At 45.6% G+C, this 21,799-nt stretch overlaps 1 protein-coding gene across 2 annotated transcripts in view; it reads right to left on the bottom strand.

Moving 5' to 3' along the window:
• Vgll4 (vestigial like family member 4) overlaps positions 1-21,799 on the bottom strand; it is a 121,720-nt gene that overhangs the window by 51,935 nt on the left and 47,986 nt on the right. Inside the window, exon 1 of one of the 2 annotated variants that reach the window (XM_004645608.2) lies at positions 10,274-10,352. The exons of the other annotated variant lie outside the window; for it this stretch is intronic. Within the exon in view, the coding sequence (XP_004645665.1) occupies positions 10,274-10,352 (79 nt within the window). Of the gene's footprint in view, positions 1-10,273; positions 10,353-21,799 lie in introns of those variants that run through there. 2 annotated transcript variants of the gene reach the window in all.

The following is a 21,799-nucleotide window of genomic DNA, read 5'->3' as shown; positions in this document are numbered from 1 at the left end:
CCTCCAGTTTACTAGGCTGGGGAGATAGCTCAGTAGAATAAGTGCCTGTCTGCCAAGTGCAGGGTCCTGAATTCAATCCCCAGCACTGCAAAAATAAAAAAAAAAAAAAAAGAAAGAAAAAGAAAAAGAAAAACACTGTTCATAGGAAGTCATGGCAGAAAACTTCCCTGGTAAAGAAAAAGAATTTGGCATAGAGATAGGTGAGGCATACAGAACCCCAATTAAGAATGATTTTTTAAAAAATCTATAGTTAAGATTTCAGAAATTCAACACAAGAAGAAAATCTTAAAAGCTGTTAGAGACGAGAAACAAATCACATATAAAGAAAAGCCCATCAGAATCACAACTGACTTCTCAGCAAAAACCCTCAAGTCAAGGAGAGCTTGGAGTAAAGTAATTCAAATTCTAAAGAAAAAAAACTTTAACCCAAAGTGATGTACCCCACAAAACTATCTTGCAAAACTGATGAAGAAATAAAATACTTCATGAAAAAGAACATCTAAGAAAATCTATGACTACCAACCAATACCCCAAAATGTTCTGAAGGACATTCTAGAAAGAGATAACAAGGACTATAATTCCACGAACCCCAACAGAAATCAACCAATCAAAGTAAACAATTAAATACAGGGAGAAAAAAAAGGAGAGCCAGCAACAGGGAAACAACATGACAAGGATAAGTCAATACATGTTAGTTATAACCATCAATGTTAAAGGTCTCAAGATCAGACTAAGCCAAAAACTTCAACAAGGAAGGAAATCATAAACATCAGAGCAGAAATTAATGCAGTGGAGATTTAAAAAGCAATACAAAAAAATCAATAATTGAAGAATTAGATCTTTAAAAGATTAAAGAAAATTAACAGACCGTTAGTCAACGTTATCCAAAAAAAGGAAAGAAGACTCAAATTCATGCAATTAGGAATGAAAAGGGTGAAACCACAGCACACCCTGCATAAATCCAGAAGGTCATCAATACCTACTTTGAAACTTGTACTGAATAAGATTGAAAACACAGAAGAAATGGAGATTCCTAGACACATGTGAATTACAAAAGCTGAATGAAGATACAAAAATTCTCCATAATCCAGTATCAGTCAATAATATTGAAGGTGTAATTAAAAATCTAACAATTGAGAAAAGCCTAGGCCCTGATGGATTCACTGTTGAATGCTACTACAAATTTAGAGATGATCTAATATACCACTACATCTCAAATTCTTTATAGAAACTGAAAGGGAAGTAATATTCCCAAATTCATTCCTGGAAGCAAGCATCACCCTGACACCAAAACCAGAGAAAGATCCAACTAAGAAATATATTACAAGCCAATCTCCCTAATGCATATAGATGCAAAAATCCTCAATAACATACTGGCAAACAGAATCAAGATAATACATCATTACAAAGTAGGATTCATCCTAGAGACTCTGGGATGGTTCAACATATCAATAAGTGGAATATACCATATTAAAAGAGCCAAGGACAGAAATCATATGATCATCTAAGTAGATGGAGAAAAATCCATTTGATAAAGTCCAACATCCAGTCATGATTTAAAAAAAAAAAAGCCTACTGAAAATTGGAATCAATGGTCTTTATCTCAATCTGATAAAAGCTACCTATGACAAACCAACAATCAGCTTCCTACTAAATGGACAAAAACTGAAAGCTTTCTCTCTAAAATCAGGAATAAGACAAGGATGTCCAGTGTCTCCACTCTTATTCAACATGGTCCTGGAAACTTTAGCCAGAGTAATTGGATAAGAGAAAGAAATAGGGAGCTGGAGAGATAGCTCAGTGGTCTAAGCACCTGCTTGGCAAGTGCAAGGACCTAGTTCAACCCCCGGTACCGCAGGACCTGCTGGCCCCATGCCGGCTACTGAAACTGGGTATGGTGGTGCACACCTGTAATCTCAGTGCTAGGGAGGCTGAGACAAGAGGATCGCTACAAGTCTGAAATGCATAGCAAGACCCTGTACCAAATAAACAAACAAATGAATAAAATAAAGTTTATAGAGAAAGAAATAAAAGGAATACTAATAGAAAAAGAAGTAGATGATGTGATACTCTACATATAAGAGTCCAAAAACTCCACTAAAAAACTAGCATAGCTAGATACAAAGTTAACACTCAAAGATCAATAGCATTCCTGTACATAAACAATGAGCTTGCTGAATTTCTAAAAAAATGAAATGCCTAGGAATCAATCTAGTAAAGGATATAAAAGACCTCTACAATTAAAGTTACAGTACTATGATAAAGAAGATTGAACACAATATCAGAAAATGGAAAGATATCCCTTGCTCTTGGGCAGGACAAAACAATAGAGTAAAAATGGCCATACTTCCAACACTGTTACACAAATTTAATGCAAGTTCAAGCAAAATCTCAACAGCAGGGAACAGCAAGAGAGCTCAGTAGTTTAAAGCACCTTGTTAGGCAAGCATGCAGGGACCACGATTCAATCCCCAGCACCACTTGCTGTGCCAGTCCCAACCCCAGAGTGGGCTAAGTCGGCCACAAAAAAAAAAAAAAAAAAAAAAAAATTCCCCACAGTATAGCCCACAAAATTAGAAGAAACAATCCTAAAATTCATTTGGAAACAGAAGAGGCACAGTGCAATGCTGGAAAACAAAGGCAAGGCAAGAAGCATCACAATCCATTACTTGAAATTATACCATAAAGCTACTGCGATAAAAACGGCATAGTATGGGGTGGGGAGGAAGACCTGAAGATCAACGGAGCAGATTAGAAGATACAGAAACAACTTCAGACATACTTGGCCACCTTATCTTTGACAAAGGTGCCAGACACATTTACTAGAAGAAAGCCTCTTTAATAAATGGTGCAGGGAAACTGGCTCTGCACACGCCAAAGATTAAAACTGACCCATATCTTTCACCATGCACTAAACTAAATTCTAAATGCATCAAAGACCTAAGTATTAAAACAGAAACATAAGGGCTGGAGAGATGGTTCAGTGGTCTAAAGCACCTACTTGGAACAAGCTTGGCAATGCACAGGGACCGCGGTTCGATCCCCCAGCACCACATGCCAGCCAGCCCCGCCCCCTGGTGGGCTGAGCTGGACACACACACACACACACACACACACACACACACTATATGTTTTAATATATATATATATAAAAAATAAAAAAATTAAAAAAATAAAACAGAAACATTAATTCTGCTGGAAGAATAGGTAACTCTTGAAGACACTGGTGTAGGCAAAGACTTTATGAATAAAACCAACTGCACAGGAACTATTATAAAGAACAAATGGAATCTCATCTTGTTAAAGAGCTTTTGCACAGCAAGAGAAACCGCCAACAGGGTGAAAAGACACCCCATATTGTGGGAAAATGTGAGCTGTTCCTTGGACAAAGAATTACTATCGAGAACACATAAAAACTTCAAAAAAAGAAAAAAACCCAGACCCCCTAACTTTGAAGATCCAATCCAAAAATGGGCATCTGAGATGAATACACACTTCTCAGAAGAAGAAATACAAACAGCAAATACATATATGAAAAATGTTGAACATTTGAGAGATATAAATTAAAGCAACACTGACAGTCAATCTCACATGGGAAAGAAAAGCTATTATCAAGATATCAACCAAAATCAAATGCTGGCTGGGCTGTGGAGGAAAATGAAACTTTCTCCACTGTTAGTAGGAGTGTACACTGTTGCAAGGAAATCAGTGTGGAGATCCCTCAAAAAACAAAGAAAGGAGGTCCCATTTGCCCCGGCTATTCATACCATTCTGGCTATCTTCCCAGAAGAACCAAAAGCAGTGATATATGTGCAGCCATGTTACAGCAGCACAGTTTGTAATGGCTAGATGTTGGTAGTAACCCAAATGCCCATCAACCAAGAAATGGATAAAAAAAAAGATGTGGTCTTTTATACAATGGAGTACTACTCAGCCATAAAGAAGGATAAACTGGAGACTTGCAGGTAAATGAATGCAACTCCACCCAGATGGATAGACCATAATCGTAAGCGAAGTTTATTAGATGCACGCATGTATTGTTACCCTAGTGTGAAAAGCTGAAAGAGTAAATAAGGCTGGGCATGGTAGGGCATGCCTGCAATCCCAGCACTCGGGAAACTGAGGCAGGAGGACTGCCGCAAGTTCAAGGCCAGCCTTAGCTATATAATGAGTTGAAGGGCAGCCTGAACTATATGAGACCCTGTCTCAAAAAAGACAAGATCCAAAATGTACAACAGATACTATAAAATAGGAAGAAACTTCAAAAAAGAAAAACTAGGATGGGGAAAGAAAGTTACAAAAGCGAGAGAGAGAGAGAGAGAGAGAGAGAGAGACAGACAGACACAGAGACAGAGACAGAGACAGAGACAGAGACAGACTCACTGACTGACTGCAGGTGGGGAAGCGAGGCCACCTGGTGGTCAGCCGCAGGGTCCTCTCCGCAATGGACAAGCAGAGTAGAGCTGGCACTCAGCACAGTCGGCTTCGAACACCCCAGCAGGGCCTCCTCATTCCCAGCCTACACACCATCCTTTAAGGTCGGAGCTCCAGAAACCACAGTCAATGCTCCCACTTTCCAAGGCAGCAGAACAAGGTCGCACATTCTCGCACTGGCTTAGCTGAGAAGAAAAACTGTTATCCCTCCCCATTATCCTCTGCACCACAGAACTTCAAGGCTGGTACTGTGGCTCATCCCGTCCCCTTGGCGCTCGGTCACTCTCCTGGCTGACATGAAGCATTAGCAACCAGTTCATAGCTTTCAGTCGAAAAATAAAAACAAAAGTTCTCAGTAGGGTCTGCCAATAGTTCATCAGCTGTGCAAAACAAAAACCAACACCTAAAAGGTCTAGCCTTGGAAGAATGCAAGGAACTGGCTAGAGGAGAAAGCCTGATGTGCACATGAAATTATACGCCAATCCTCTGTCACTTGAGGAACACTGCTGTCTCAGGGAAGAAGTGTTTATTTTAAGGGAGAATGTGTCCAGGAACTGGCACTTATCACTCCCCTGGCCACTATCAGGGAGGAAAGCCAGGCTGCTCCAGCTGGGTGGTGGGCGAGTGCCCCACAAGGCCAGCAAAGCAGAGCGCGTGCGCGGCACACGGCCATCCTGGACTTCACTCTACTACAATTGCTCGGCCAAGGAGAATTCACAGGCATCTGTTCTCATGCAAAACAGATATAAAATCAAAATCAAGAGCAGCGCCTAGGGAGAATTCTTGTCATTCACAATTTCGGACAGTGCACAATGGAGGCTATTGTTCTGGAGACCTGTGGCTCCTTAACAGCCATTTCTACAATGGAGGACATTGTTGGCACAGGGGAGCAATTTAAGCCTTTTCTCTGTCTAAAAGTCCCTGCCTTACCATCCAAAGAAACTGGCACCACAGCAAGCTTGGCTTGTAATAAGGCTCACTGCTCGTTAAAGCGGCACTGCAGTCACCACGCAGAGTCCAGTCAATTTATATGTCCACATGAGCCTCCGCCTTGCAGGTCCAGAAGGGCACAGGGAAGCTGGCAGGTGTTGGAGACCAGAACACAGCCCCTGCCACAAAGCACGAACCAGGGAACCAGTCCAGAACGGTGCCTCTGGCACCACAAACACACAGCGGAGCAGCAGGTGGAAGAGGAGGAGGCAGTGTGCTTCCACACCGAAGGCAGGCAGCTTCTGTCCCACAGAGTCACAAGGTCTCATTAGATAGAAAAAGACAGAAAAAGATAGAAAAAGACCTGGGATTGCAGCTCTGTGGGAGAGCACAAGCCCAGCCTGCATGAGATCTCGCAACGAGAAAAACAGAAAACATGACACATAGGGTAATTCCTACTATAAAAGGGGTTCCTCTGCTTGGGATTACACAAATTACAACTTGAGCTGTTGGAATTTGGAGGATTTTTGTCAGGGCTCCAGCTCACAGGAATCCTCCTGCCTCAGCTTCCCAAGGGCCTGGGATGTACCACTGCATCCAGCCTGACCTGGCCACACTGAAAAAGTGGTTCATTTTTGAACTGTAGCCTCCCTTTGCTTTATGCATGCCACATTTCATAACAAACAACACCAAGAGGGAGCGGAGAGGCCCTTGTGCATTCCACAGCTACGGCCAGGCATTCCGTAGATGTTTAACAGCAAGGGTGCTGAGTTGCAAAAGGGGCAGGACTGGGTCCTTCTGCTTACTAAGTGTACCTCAGTTTCTTCTGTTTACAGACATCTTTACAAAGGGTGAAATGTTAAAAGAATACTGGGAAGGTAGAGTTTGAAAAACAGACTTTCTATCTTCTCCAGGGTAGTCTTTCAACTAGCAGTGAGTTACACTGTCAGAATTAAGACATATTCTATACACAATGGCCTGAAATTAAAACAATCCTCAGACTCCAGAGAGCAGACTGAAGGCAAGACAGCAAAGTAAACAAAAAGGAGTGCTCAGAACTTAGCAGAACCAACACAAGTACCCACAGCGAAGGTGGCTTTCTGTCCAGGTGGAAAAGGCAGAAGGGGCTCTATCCTGTGTGTTGCACACACACTGCTGAGGACTAAAAAATAATTACTATGAGCTAAATATGTGACCCATAACTACCATTAGCTACAAATCATCATTAATAAGCGTTAAATACACAGAGAGGAAGCAGAGAGCGCCAGCAACATTCCCCGCCAAACTGTTTTTATACATCTGTGTGCATGCAAATGCTCAATCTGGATTGAATTTCTTCACCACAAAATCCAGATTTCTGCAGTGCCCTTACAGCCAGCAGGAATAGACCGACAGCAAGGGCCCAGGGTCCCTTCACAGCCTGAGGGGGGATGCTCTGCACCTTTGCAGCTGCAACATACCCCGACACAAGAGAGAAGGCCATGGAGCCCAAAAGACAGTAAAGAGGAAGGACAGGAGAAAAGCCTGCTTCCACCGAGCCAGGAGAGTCTAGGCCTAGGAGGAGCAGCCCTGCCTGACAGGGCAGGCTGCAGGCTGGGCGGGCCCTGCGTGGAAGGAGGCCCTGCCACACCCTGGGCTCCACCTCTCGACGCCACCTGTCAGCAGTAAGAGCCACCAGAAGAGGCCTGGCTTCACCTAGGCCCTTTTCTCCACTCAGCTCCTCCCACACCCAGGTCTGCAGGCAGGAACAAAAGAGGTGCCTTGGCTCTGGATCTCACCCTGAGTCTCAGTGCCCACCTGTGAACTCAGGCAGTGGGGACAGGGCCTCTGAATGGGCTCGGCTAGACGGCTGCAATATGCACTTGATTTTTTCTCCGCACATAAACCACCACAATACATACAAAGGACAAGGTTCCTCTCTACCAAGTTACCCAATTCTCATACCTCAGAATACCCTTAAAGTGTCAGCAATAACAGCTTTCAAACAAACCCTGGGCACCTCAGATTCAGCCCCAGGTCATTATAGGCATGCTGCCAGGAGAAAAGTCCAGTCCAACCTGCTCCCAGGTGTCCAACCTGCTCCCAGGCCCAGGGCACCCTCGCTGGAAACTCATCTACACAGGCCTCCTCTTAGAGAACCCAAGTCCCCCAGCAGCAGGGAGAGCAATTACCAACAGGTTTGTCACCAGCTCTTCCAGACTGTCACACCCGCTTTGGAACTTGGTCCAGTAACTCGTCTTAGGGGCCAGAGGCCACCCTGTGTCATTTCTGTCCCTGTAAGGGGATATGCATGTCCCAGCATCCAGAGGCTAAAGATCTGTGGAGACAGACAGCCCTGCACCTAGAGAGGCGATGTGGGTGACAGTATCCTAGAACAGCCCAATCAATGTGCTCTTGCCTTGGTTCAACTCTACAGTGAACTTTCTGAATAAACCCTAACAGAAGAGCAACTCTGAACCTCAGATCCTCCCCCAAAACAAGGCAAAGCTATCAGATGATGTGGAAAGCCCCGAGGTAATCAGGTAATTAAGAGAAAACAAGGCAGTCTATAATTAAGTGCGAAATTATACAGGAGCAGCCACAGCTGCCACTGGAGAGGGGCAGATTTATCTTCTGGTGGTTGTTTTGGAGCTGAGCTCAGATCTCCACCTCCACCCCAAGCCACTTCCCAAGCCCAGCCAGCACCCAGGACCCAGAACTGGGACCTAGGGAGCAGCAGGACACAAGTCCTGCCTTCAAGGGGCTGCCAAAAGCTCAAGAGTGCAAACCCACCTTCTCAGGACAATAGGAGAAAAGTGAACTTCACCACAGAAAAATTCGGCGGAGTGAGGGTGAGTCCATGAGGTCCTCAAACAAAAGCATCAAACCCCATTAATCCGCTGGTCATCGGTGAAGGAAGTTGCTGACCCCCCCCAGGCTTCCTAGCCTGGGCCTGGCCTCTCCCACCCCAACGGTCTGGCCCCAACCCTGTCCAGGGTGGCAATCCACCCCTCATTTACTCCAGTTCTGCCTACGGGCCACCAGGTACCAGGCTGCAGGAACCAAGCAGAGCGTCCTCACCTCAATCAATTACATGAGCTCAAGCCGGGCCAGCTCTGCTAGGGGCAGCTCCCTCAGGTGCTTGGGTTCTGTCCCAGCACCACGAAGTAAATAAAATCGAGAAAGGTCCTCAGGTGAGATTCAGGGAGATCTGGGCTGCTGAAGGTAACTAGCCAACAAGATCCATTCGCATGGAAGTTGCTAGAAAGAGTGAACAAAGCCAGCAAAGTCACATGGCCCGTTCCAGGGAGAACTATGTCTGCAGCAATTAAGGCAAACGGTTGAAAACTAAACTGGAAAATAAAAAGGTCCTTCTACACCTTAATTTTTCAAGCTAAACGGTCACACCATTCTCTTATCCCAGGTCTTCAATCAGCAGGAAGCTGTCTGTGCCCTGAATGAATCTCGTTGCCTACCAACGGTACATTCCATTTCCCAGATGCCTTCCCTGGAATGCAGAAGGGCTGAGACCTTCAAAACCAATCTTCTCGGTGCATTGGATTTACGAGAGCCACAACTGGTCCAATTCTTCCTAAAAAAAAAAAATCCTGGGTCCAATTGCTGCCCATCTCCACTCTTTGTGAATCAGACCAGATGTTTACACTGTGGCAACCACCAGGGCACAAGGAACTTGCTCTACACAGCACACATTTTGCTGTGCTTTTCTTCATACCCTATGCATTTATTTTGGTGTTAAAATAATGTTAATTTTCATAATAAGGAAACGAGAGACAGATGCTGAAACCCAAGGATAGCCTATTATTCCATTTATCTATTCATCTCTCAAAATCCAAGTTGCTTCCTTCCAAACACCCAGAAAGAAGAGGTTTTACAAAGGACGCAAATGTAAACCAAGCTGGCCAGGCTTTCTCTGCTTCCTCCCGGGCCCAAAACTGCAGCTGGTGTGCATTTCCCATGGAGCCTCCCTCCTAGCTCAGGCTGATCGCTTTTATATTCCACCTTGTTTCTCAAACATACAATTATGTGTCGACGAAGACAACAGAAACTGCCTTAGAAGTTTGTATTTTTCGTTCTCTGGGGAGAAAAGTTCTAGAAGGAACAGCAGCAGGCAACGCCACAGGAAGCAAGTCTGCTCAAGGCTGCGGGCCTTAGAGAGGCAGCAGATTCCAGAAAGCCGTTCGCCAATGATCTCCCAACTAAACTGGTAATAAAGTAACAATAAATACCCTTTCAGAAAACTCTAAGATCTTTATCTGTAGAGTTGATTATTTTTGGAGACTTTTTTCCTCGAAAGGGAAAAAGAAACAAGTTTTCCAAGTCTGAGTAGCAAACAGACCTGGTACTTTCACAAGAAAAACACCAGCGAATCAGCTTCCCCCTCCCAAGTTTTGATCGCTGTTTTTTCTTTCTTTTCTTCTCCAGCCTGCACTGGGGAAAACCCGGCAAGCACCCCGCTGGATCAGGAAGGTGAGGCGCCCGCCGTTCCTCCGGGGCACCACAAAAAGAACCCTATGCCTGCTCTGGCGGGCCGAATCCCGCAGCCGGGCCTCCTCCGGGCCATTGCCAAGGCCCTGGCGCGCACGTAGTGTCCGGCGAGGGAGACGTCGCCGCCTCGTCGACTCCGCTCACCCTGGGGCAATGACTCCGCTCACCCTGGGGCAATGGGGGTCGCAGGCCGGGGTGCAGGATGCGGGCGCCTGGTGCTCGCTGCATCTCTATGGTTCCCCAGCGCTGCTGTGACACCGCAGAGGGGGCGCAGCTATCAGGAAATGGGACGCCAGACAAAGGCCCTGCGGGCCTGCGCCCCAATTCGGCGTGGGGACCCATTGTTTAGACCGTCGCCCCCCGCGCTCGCGAGGCTCCGACCCTCGCCCGGCCCTAGCGCGGTCCCCAGCGCGGCCGCCCGTACCTTCGTAGCACAGGATGCCGATGTTGTTCACCTTGTCCAGGTACTGGAAGTTCAACAGGTCCATCCTCATAAACAGCATTTATCGGCGCGCGAGGAAACCAGCTCTTCGCTTTGGCCCCGGACAGAGCGCCGCAAGCGCGCCCGGCGCGTGGTGCTCCTGCCTCGCTCGGCCCGCCGAGGCCCGGCCCGGGATCGCAACAAAGTACGGCAAAGTTGAAAGAGAAAGAAAGAGCGCGCACAAAACCCGGCTCAGACCCCTCCCGGGGGACGGGCGTCCGGCGCGCGTCCGGGGTCCTCGCCGCAGCGTCGGAAAAGTGGGGCGGGAGTCTTGGCGAGTCCGGGCCCGACCGCAGGAAGGAGAGGGGAAAGACAACACGGAGCTCACTTCCCAGGACAAAGCCGCGCTCACAGCCCGCTGCGAGCCGACTGCGCGGACACGCGGGGCGCGCGGCGGGGGTGCCCAGCTCCGGAGCTGAGCATGCTCACTATGCCGTGGGCTCCTGCTCGGCCGCCGGAGCCCAGGCCGGGGGAGGGGCGCGCAGGAAGCGGCGCCCTGCGAACTGGAGGAGGGGAGCAGGAGCCATCGGGTTTCTTTTTCAGGAGCTGAGGCCAAATTAAAAAAAAGAAAAAAAAAAAAAGCACTGCGGAAGCAAACTTTCCTGCAACTTAACTTTTGTGTTGCTTCAACCCCGAGTCTGGAAACCCAAAGTGTTTTCGCCAGGCCCTTTCTTCCTCAGGTTTCTTTTGTTTCTTTCTAAGATGGATTTGTCGCACACGGTGTGTTTAAGGTCTAAGTGTTAATGTCGCACTTCTTTCAAAATCCCTGACCCAAAGTGGAAGGGTGGTCCTGGGCAGGGATGACGTCATCTTTTCACTGCAGGAGAAACTGAGACCTAGAGGGCTAACCGCCAGAAAGAGCTGGTAGTTTGACTATTTTTAAAATATGGTCTCCCATAAGAGAACCTTAAGATTAAAAAACAACAGCAAAATAATAATAATAGCAATAACCAGGAAGGAAGGAGTGTGTGCTAGACTTCAGGCCAGGCCTGAGGTGTTAATCCTCGAAATGGGTAAAGGAAGGAAGGCAGCAGGACATGCTGTGTTTTAAAAATCCAGCAACTGCTCCGCAGTGCTCACGACAGGGGCAGGTTGTTCTCACCTCTGTGGGTTCACAGGACCCATATTCTGTGGCCATCCTGCTGCTGCAGCAGGAGCTCTGGAGCAAGTGGGCCAGCAAGCAGGACCAGGACTTTCTGGCCCTCAGTTTCAAGGTGTGGGCCCAGGCTCCAGTGTTCCAATGCTGCGTGAACCATGCTGGGAGACCCCCGCCTGCAACTTCACTGAGATGGGGGGGGGGGGCTTTGCTCGGGCTGGGACCCAAGGGACAGCGCTCAGCACGCAGGAGAACACTGCACTTAAGTTTGGTGTCTTCAGGAAACTTGACTCAGAATCAACTGACAGTTCCAGAGCACTATTACTGGACTAAGTTCTTTCATGGAAGTTCTCAGTCACAAAACTATGCTGCACAAGCATACCCTAGGTGGAAAAGAGCTGGCTGCACCTCAGAATTAACAGGGTGCTTTTCAAAGTTCAATTGTTAGCAGGGCATGGTGGCACACAGCTCTAATCCCAGCACTTGGGAGGCTGAGGCAGGAGGATCACCATGAAGTTGAGGCCAGCCTGAGCTCCATAGTGAGTTCAAGGCCAATCTGGACTATCTGGCAAGACCCTGACTCAAAATACCAAGAAACAGAACAAAACAAAATGTGGCTGCTGATGCTGTGTCCCAAACTGATTGGGGGTGGGAGGTTCAGAAGGCTTCAAAGACCTCAGGTGAGCAGCCAGGCTGGCTGCACCTTCTTCCTGGAAGGAACACCTCCCTTGACATGCTTCATTTTAGACATCTGAGGAGAGTCAAATGGTGCTTCAAGCACATGATTCAAACAACATGGTTGTAAGATATGAGCACATTTGGCGACTGCTCATGACTCAACATCACACAGCACAGGGGCTCTCAGTCCACCAGTGACAGATCGGTGTCTCCATGAGCGCCTTCCCACTAACCCGGATGCTACACAGTGCTAGCCCAGCATAGGCCATGGAGGAGGTGAGGACTGGCTGCTCGTCCCAAACACAAGGTACAGAAAGTGAAAGTGGAGCCAGGCATGGTGGCTGAGGCAGGAGGACTGCCAGGAGTTTAAGGACAGCCCGGGCTACACAGCACACACAGAGAGAGATGAACTACAAGCTTAAAGCCAAGTCAACCCCAATGTTATTTCATTATGCATACACAGATACCCCAGAATCTGAAAAACTCCGCAATACTGCTATTCCAAGCTTTTGGGGTAAGTGGTATTCAACCTATGCCAGTCTGCCAACAACTGTGAAGAACAGAGAGGAGAAAGAACATCCCTGGGGGTCCACAGGTCCTTACACGCCACCATCTAAATTTTGAGTGTACTTTGGGGATACAAATGATTTAAGCCCCAAATACTCAAAAAATGTCAATTCCTCTCAAATTCACTCTTAAATTACTACATTCATAATTAAAGTATCAAGAAAATAGTTAAATGAACCTAGAAAAGGAGCTCTAAACTTATCCCTTCCCCCAACAAAGTAGGTAGAAAGAGATAATTTATCTTTTTTTTTTCTAATTAACAAAACTCCATTAAAGGAGGCTGAATCAGGAGGATCACGAATTCAAAGATAACCTGGACAACTTAACAAAATAAAAAATAAAAAAAGCTGGGTGCTGGTGTACACCTGTAATCCCAGCACTTTCGAGGCTCCAATAGGAGGATTGAGTTTAAGGCCAGCCTGAACTAAATGATCTACGTCAAAAACAAAACAAAGAAGGATTCCCAAATAGATGCTAATCATGCTGTTTTTTATTTTTCTCTGGAGGAACTCCTCCCTTTTATATTTTCTCTTTCAAGATAAGGTCTTATTCTATTGTCTAGGCTCCCTAAACTCCTGGGCTCAAGTGATCCTCCTGCCTCAGCCTCCCACACAGCTGACCACAGTCCATGCCAGCACACCTCGCTCATCTGTATCTTGTTTTATTCACTTTCTGTTTATGTGTGGTGCTCAGGATGGAGCAAGGGACACACTCCATCTACACAAACACTGTACTGCTGAGTGACACCCTAGCTTCATACCACTGCTTACAACTTGCTAACCAGAAAACCTAGCAGTCCAAAAACAAAAGAAAGCATTAAAAATGGCATGGCAGGGGGCCTGCCCCTTAGCTCAGTTCCTTAAGTGGCTGCTTCAACAAAGCCGTCAGGCTCAGGTTGCTGTGGTTCGATCCCCACAACTCAAGCCAGCCAGTCATGCCTTGAAGGCATTCGGAGCAAAAAAAAAAAAACATAAACACTTCTGCCATTAGGGGCTGGTGAGATGGCTCAGTGGTCTAAAGCACCTACTTAGAACAAGCTTAGCAAAGCACATGGACCGCGGTTCAATTCCCCAGCACCACATGCCAGCCAGCCCCGCCCCCTGGTGGGCTGAGCTGGACACACACACACACACACACACACAAAAATAAATAAATAAATAAATTTTTTAAAAAATGGCATGGCGATGACAACATTACGCAATTATGAAACCTCCAAATCTTAACAGCAGGAGCAACTGATAAACTATGTGCTATGTAAAAACCAAACTACAGGGCCAGCAAGATAGCTCATGTTCTAAAGCGTCTGCTTAGACAAGTGCACAGGGATGGCGGTTCAATCCCTGGCACCACATGCCATGCCAGTCCCACCACAGGGTGGGCTGAGCTGGCCACAAAAAATAAATACTTACTGAACTACATTTGTTAACTGGAAACAATAGATATAAAATAGGATATAAAGGGCCGGCCAGATAGCTCAGCGAATTAAAGCAGCTGCTTAGGCAGACACAGGGGCCAGGGGTTCGACACCCCATCCACCCTGCGTGCAGTGCTGGCCTTGCCCCCAGGGGCACTGAGAGGGCAACTGAGACTGGGCATGGTGGTGCATGCCTGTAATCCCAGTGCTTGGGAGGCTAAAAACAGGAGAATCACTATGAGTCCAATTTTTGTTGTGAGACCCTGTAGACTCTGTACTAAAATACATATAAAATAAAATAGAATATTAAAGGAATGCACTGTAAGCCAATTGAGGAATATACATGCAGCTACAGAAGTCTATGCACCTTAACAAGGTGGGAAACCCAGCACAAGAGTAACAGGCTCACCTTTGGATGTGGCCATTTCCTTAATCCTGGGTCCCTCTTACTGACAGACACAAAGTATGTTCCTTACATAATGAAAAGGGTTTCTTGTTTTCCGAAAAGGAGAATAATAAGAAAACATTCCCTAGCAAGACAGAAACAGTGGGTCCTACAGATCTTCTTATAAATAGCATGAAATTGCCTTTTGCCTTCCTTTTGAGTCAGGGACCTGCCATGGTGCCAAGGCTGATCTCAGCTCAAGGGTCAATTCTGAGCAATTCTCCTGCCTCAGCCTCGTAAGTAGCTGGGGCCGTGGTGCACCACTTCACTGTGCCACCTCCTTTTGATTTAGGTTTAACAATTGAAGATAATTAAAATACAAATTTTTATTTAGACCTTTGGGACGATTCAAGGACATTCAGGATTAAAGCATTTGTCCTAAAGAGCAAGCCAACACGGCAAACTCTAACCTTTCAGAGCTGCAGACATGGATGCACATGTTTTGTTCTTATTGTTGTTTGAGACAAGGTCTCTGCTGTGCCATTCGGCCTGGCCTCCAGCGTGAGGCGATCCTTCTGCCTCAGCCTCCAGAGTGCTGAGATTATGGGCATGCGCAACTACATCCAGCTCACATGGTTTTTTTCCTCTTAACTAATAATGTTGCATGATAGCAGCAGCTGTTGTCCAAACCTCATCAGAACTGACGGTGTGCTAACCACAGGACTGCGCTGCGTCTGTCTGTGTGCAGAAGTCTCTCTGCCACCCAGCAAGGAGCACATCACCGGACACACAAGCCGTGAGGTAAAAGCCAAAGGCCGGAATCTCTCTGCAGACTGACAGTGAGGTAAAGGCCCGGGCCTGGGGCTCACAGGGATCTCTACCACCAGGGGAGAGGCAAGGAACCCTCCGCAGCTATGTCTCCCCGGCCTCCATGGATGTAACTGCTTGCTCCCTACTCCTGGGCTGAGGAGTGCCAGACTTTTCTTCCATGGTGGTAATTTCTTTGTTTTGGTTTTTTGAAACAAGGTCTCACTATGTATTCCAGGCTTGTCTTTTTGTATGTATGTATGTATGTATGTATGTACATATGTACTTATTGAGACAGGATCTGGCTATAACATCCAGGCTGGCCTTGAACTCAAGGCAATTCTCCTGCCTCAGCCTCCCTGGCTCTAGGATTAAGATGTATGCTGGCACACCTAGCTAGAGATGTTTCTTTTAATGACTTTCACATTATACATTTAATAAAAACTATTGCAACCTCATATGGGAATAATAAAATATGCTTTAATGAAATGGTAACATTCACTAGTGCTTGCTGTCAGTTATGGGAGAGGTAGACGTACAAGCTCCCTGCAGAAGGCATCCAGAGAACGTGGGATCCTTCTGTTGTGTGCACAGTCCTGTTCCCCTGGATGCCTGAGCGGCACCACCAGGGCCTTTCACAGTGACCCTTGCTGTGATGGTGGGCTGTGAAAGGGCAGGCGCACAAAAGTGTGTGCAGTTGTTAGGTTTTACACGGCTGAGGATCCAAATCCAGGTCTCGAACACCAGGCAAGTGCTCACTGCTGGGCCTGCCTAGCCTTAGAAAATAGCACCAGGCTGCCAGGGTGGCTGGTGGAGACAGAGACCCAAGGCCCAAGGGCACAGACTTCTAGCACAGCCATGGAGATCTGCCCCAGACACTCCACTGTACCTGTTTGGGTGGCAGCAGGACCCTGTGCAGAGGATGGGGGGCAGGGTTGTACCCCACCTGGGTCCAAGGAAACCCATCTGCATCAGCCTTCAGGCCACACCCGCTCAGTTTCACAACTGAAAACTGTGCCTCAAACCTAACTCCGCGTGGGTGCCTGTGAGCACCAAGGTCAGGAGGAAGCACATGGGGCAGTTTTCTTGCAGGTAAACAATGTTTTAAAGCACCCAGGGACCACCCCTCTACACTCAGCTAAGCAAACTGAGCCAAGGTTAGACCCGTGAGGTTTAAATTCAAAACATGCACTGAGGGACAAGAAAGACAAGAAGAAACCAAACTCGCTTTTCTTCTCTTTTATTTACTTTGTTTTTGAGACTGGGTTTTGTTATGTATTGCAGGCTGGCATTAAACTCCTGGCGATCCTCCTGCCTCAGCCCCAAGATGGCATCATGTGCCATCATGTCCAGCTTAAATCTTTTAAAATATTGCTTAGGGCTGGGATGTAGTACAGCAGTAGAGAACCTACCTAGCATTTTTAAAGCCCTGAGTTTAAACTCCCAACCCCACAAAAGTAAACCAATATTGTTCAGAAAGCAAATTCCTTGGGAGCCCTGGCTGAGCCCCCTTCTCTGGCAGACACGGACGAGAATTAATCTGTCGATTCCACCCTGCTTGAGTTCACATGTGCTTCAATTCTCAAACACAGATGACACCACACAGAAAGGCTGCCTCTGCACACAGTAGGTCTTCAACAATGTACCAGACAAATTAGAGAAACCAAAACAAAATGCGCTTCAGATTCCTCATAAGCCACCAATATAAACCTGGAGCCCAAATTCTTTGAGCTAACTAACCTTAGCTCTGCAACCTGGGGGTGCTGAGAGAGAAAAGTAATGAGAAACATGCAGTATTTTGTCCAATTTTTTCACAAAAGCAGCCATTACTGAGCTATGTCTTAGGTTTCATCATTCATAACATGGGCTTGTCTGCTGACTGACACACACAAGCAGCACTAGAACCATTACTACAAAACTGAGATTTCGCATACATGTGCTACTTTCTTAAAGCTTAAAATGGTTCGTCCATGACTTAAAACTTTCAATACAACACCCCCCTCTAGGGGTAAAATTCAAACAGCACAGGCAATTTTAGAAAAAACAGAAACTGCAGCTTGGGCCATAACTACCTGACATGCACAGTATTTCATTTATTTATTATTTATTTATTTATTATATTTTTTGAGACAGAGTCTATGCAGCTTAGGCTGGCCTTGAGCTCACTTTGTAGCCCAGACTGGTCTCAAACTTGCAACGATCCTCCTGCCTCAGCCGGGATTACAAGGCATGTACTACCATGCCTGGCCTCATTAATTAATTAATTTATTTATTTTTGGCAGAACTGAGGATTGAACTCAGGACCTTGTGCTGAGTTCAATCCCTGGTTCCACAAAAAAAAAGAAAAGAAGAAAAGAAAAAAAAACACCTGGCCTCATTTATTTAATTTTTTTTTTTTTTTTTTAACCAGGGATTGAACTCAGGCCCTTGCCCTTGCCAGGCAAGTACTTATTCTACTGAGCCATCTCCCCAGCCCCCATTTATTTAAATTTTAAAGTCACAGAAAATATAACTTAACACAGCTTAACCCTTACTACATTTTGCAAAAACTATAAACAATGAATTCAATGGATATTAAATAACAGTAGAAGATCTGCTCTGTGATATTTTTAAGGTCTAGGGAGACTTGAGTCCCATCTATAATGCTCCCCAAAAAGAATTTAATATATAAGTATCCTCAGGACGCTGAGGCGAGAGGATTGCCAAGAATTCCATGCCAGCCTGAGATACACAGTGAGTTCAAAGTCAGCCTGAACTACACAGCAAGATCCTATCTCAAAAATATATAAAATAAACTAATTAATTTAAAACTAAAATGTCATACATGTATTCTGTATAAAGTACAAACTAGGGATTATATTTTAAACAAATCAGCCCTGAGGGAGGAAATCTCTTAACCACATTATCACTTCCAGGAAAAAAGTCATCTCTTGCCAAACACAGTAAGCTGTTAATTTTAAAATCACTGCTTTACACGCTTGACTAGTGTTTCCTTGTGCCTAAAAATGATTATTTACTGATTCTCATTTCTATAAACATGGAAGCTCACGGAATCCCATTCGAAGCATATTTCCTAGCAAAATGACTCTGATATTCGCGCATTCCCTACGACATACCACGGCAGGATGAACCCTAGCAGGGGCAGACAGGAGAAGAAACCCTCAAAGCAATGTCTCATCCTGGCAGCCCAGCCTCACCGGTGGCAGGCTAGTGGGTACCGGGGAGAGGCACACCTCCTCCAGTAGCAGAGCCCTTCCATACGCAGATGGGTGCTGGAGTCACATACTACTCTTCTGTGACTGGATCCTTTCAACTGATGGAAAGTGCTCAAAATATAGTCGACAGCACCACTTTCAATATAGTAAAAGACACGTGCTGCTAGACACCCCCTCACACACCACCCCCAGCATACTCCTCCCTCTCACTGCAAACACTTTGATCCCATCGCTCGCCCCTTTCAGGCGCAGTCTGGAGCCCTCCTTCCTGTGTCTCTAGCTGCACTCTCCTGGCTGCCTGGATGTCCTGAATCCACTCCACATGTTTCCCATGACTCTGGAGAAGACCTGGAAGTCTCCCGGTGCCAGACCCATAAATGAGGTGGAGAACACAGCACTGAGTTTTTAGGAGCCTGGTTTTCTATGCCTGCTTTTGGCCACACCCCCAGGTGAAGTCCACACAGCCTGTTTCCCAAGGCAGGTGTACAGAGGCCTACGCTGCTGGCAGAGACAGATTGAAAGGGGATCCTCCCCCAGCAGGCATGGCCAGCCCTCTGTGGTTTACATTTTGTGCTCCTCGTCCACTTTCCATAGCTGCGACAAGAGCAGACAGACAGGGTCACCACACAGGGCTGGGAGCAGAGAGGCTCTCAACAGAGCTCTGGAGCCTGGACCCGGGCGCTGCTTGGTTGCTCCTGCCTGGGGTGCTTCTGAGCTTGGACCCGGGTGCTGCTTGGTTGCTCCTGCCTGGGGTGCTTCTGAGCTTTGCCACAGGGCCGCCTCCATGGGCAACACAGCAAGGATGTCCTGGCAGAAAACCTGGTCTGAGGAAGTCCTCACTAGGCTTTTTGTTTTACTGGTACTACTCCATTATATTAAAAAAAACCCCACATCTTCTTTATTCATTCATCAGTTGATGGGCATCTGAGCTGTTTCCAAGACTTAGCTATTACAAATTGTGCAAGTAGAACCTCTAGTTTTAGTTCCTTTTTTTTAGGAATCTCCACACTGATTTCCACAGTGGTTGCACCACATTACACTCCCACTACAGCCCCACCATGATTTGTTATAGTTTGATTTCTGGAACAAGCCACCCTTTCTGGAATAAGATGGAATCTCATTTTAATTTGTAACTCTTCAATGACTAGTGTGTTGAACATTCTCTCACAGATTTATTTGCGATTTGTACTTCTTCATCTGACACATGCTTGTTCATTTTAGATGCCCATTTTTGGAACTGGGTCCTTAAATTGAGGGGAGGTGTCTGATTTTAAAAAAAATTATTTGTGTAATCTACGAATTAGTCCATTGTCTGAGGAACAGCAAGTGAACTTTTTTTCCCACACTGTGCATTGTCTCTTCACCATGTTGGTGGCTTCTTTTACTGTGCAAAAGCTTTCTAAGAAGATGACATCCCTCTTGTTGTTAGCTTGCAGTATCTTCTGTGTAGCTGAATTTGTTCATAAAGTCTTGCCTACACCAACGTCTTCGGGAATTCTACCTATTCTATCTTCCAGCTGATTTAGTGTTTCTATTTTAATAATTAGATCCTTGATCCATTTCAATTTTAGTTTAGGATATGGTGAGAAATAGGGGTTTAGTCTTGGTCTGGCACATGGCAAGCCAGTTTTTCCATTTATTAAAGAGGCTATCTTTCTCCCAGTGAAGGTGCCTGGCTCCTCTGTCAGTGAGGTGTCTGAGTGGGCTTGAAGTTATTTCTGTACCTTCTAACCTGTTCCATTTATCCTTAGGTCTGTTGTTGTTGTTATTATTGTTGTTGTTGTTGTTGTTGTTGTTGTTATTATTGCCAGTAACATGCTGGTTTTTTAATCATAGTAGCTTTGTAGTAAAAATTCAAGTCAGGGATGGTGAGGTCCCTACTTTGCCATTGTTGCCCAGAACTTCTTTCGCTATTCTAGGTCTCTTCTGGTTCAAATGAATTTTTCTGTGAACTATATGATTGGTATTATCACTGAGGCTGCATTAAATCTGTATAACAATATTGGGAGTATGGCCCTGTATTTTCACTGTTGTGGTTCTTCCTACCCATTTTCCATTTTCTGATATCCTCCACAATTTCTTTTTTCGGAGTAGTAGTTTTCAATGTAAAGAATTTTTTCCTTCCTTTGTCAGACTGATTCCCCAATATTTCATTTCTTTGGTTTCTATTTTGAAAGGTGCTGTTTCCCTAATTTCACTCTCAGTGATTTCCTTATTTTCTACAGAAACGCTTGAGTGTTGACTCAGTTGTATCTGGCTATGCAACTAAATTTGGTTATTAAAGGGCCAGCAAGATAGCTCAGTGGACTAAGTGCCTGCACAGGTAAGTACAGGGACTGGGATTCAATCCCCAGCACCATATGACATGCCAGCCCTGGTGGCACATACCTATAATCCCAGCACTGGGGAGGCTGAAAAAGGAGGATCACTATGAGTTTGAGCTAGGTAGTGAGACATGTAACAAATACATTATAAATAAATAAATAATTTTGGTTATTAAACTTAGAAGTCTTATGGTGGAGTTGTGGGGGTCTTCTATGTGGAATATCATGTCATTTGCAAATAATGATAATTTAACTTCTTCCTTTCCAATCTTTATTCCTTTTTTCCTTTTGTCTAATTGCTCTGGCTAATGTCTCCACAACTATATTGAATAAGAGCAGTTATTGTGGACACCCTTGTCTTGTTCCTGATTTTAAAGAGAAATTTTTCAGTTTTTGTCCATTTAATATGATGTTGACTGTTGCTTTGTCATACATGGTTTTTATCAGATTGACATAAAGACAGTCAATTCCAATTTTTTGCAGAGTTCTTATCATGAATGCATGTTGAACTTTATCAAATGATTTTTCTCCATCTACTGAGATGATCATATGATTTCTGTCCTTGGCTCTGAATATGTTGTATTACATTTGTTAATTTGCGTATGATGATGAACCATCCCGTAGTCCCTGGGATGAATCCTACTTGGTTATATGGTACATAATTGTCTTAGTTACCCTTTTCTGAGTAAAAACAAAAGTTATCTTTTGCTGAGGCAAAATATAGGACACCCCAAATTAAGGATGGCAAAGTTTATTTAGCTCACAGTTTGTAGAGGTTTCAGTCCGTAATCAGCTGGCTCCAAGGCAGGGTGGCGTGGCACTGGAGCAACATTTCAAGGCAGAAGACAGCAAAAGCAGTAAGAGCAACGGGGAAACGCAAGCCTCTTTTCTTCCCTTGTATTGCATGCCCATATCCAGCCACACCATCTCTGTGCCTTCCTTTTCCACAAGCTCCGGATGTTTACAATGTAAAGATCCTGGGT

This window comes from Octodon degus, unplaced genomic scaffold, assembly GCF_000260255.1.
Source record: "Octodon degus isolate 3935 unplaced genomic scaffold, OctDeg1.0 scaffold00233, whole genome shotgun sequence".
Lineage (NCBI taxonomy): Eukaryota > Metazoa > Chordata > Mammalia > Rodentia > Octodontidae > Octodon > Octodon degus.
The sequence above is the reverse complement of the archived record's forward strand: the minus strand, read 5'-3'. Positions and strand labels throughout refer to the sequence as shown.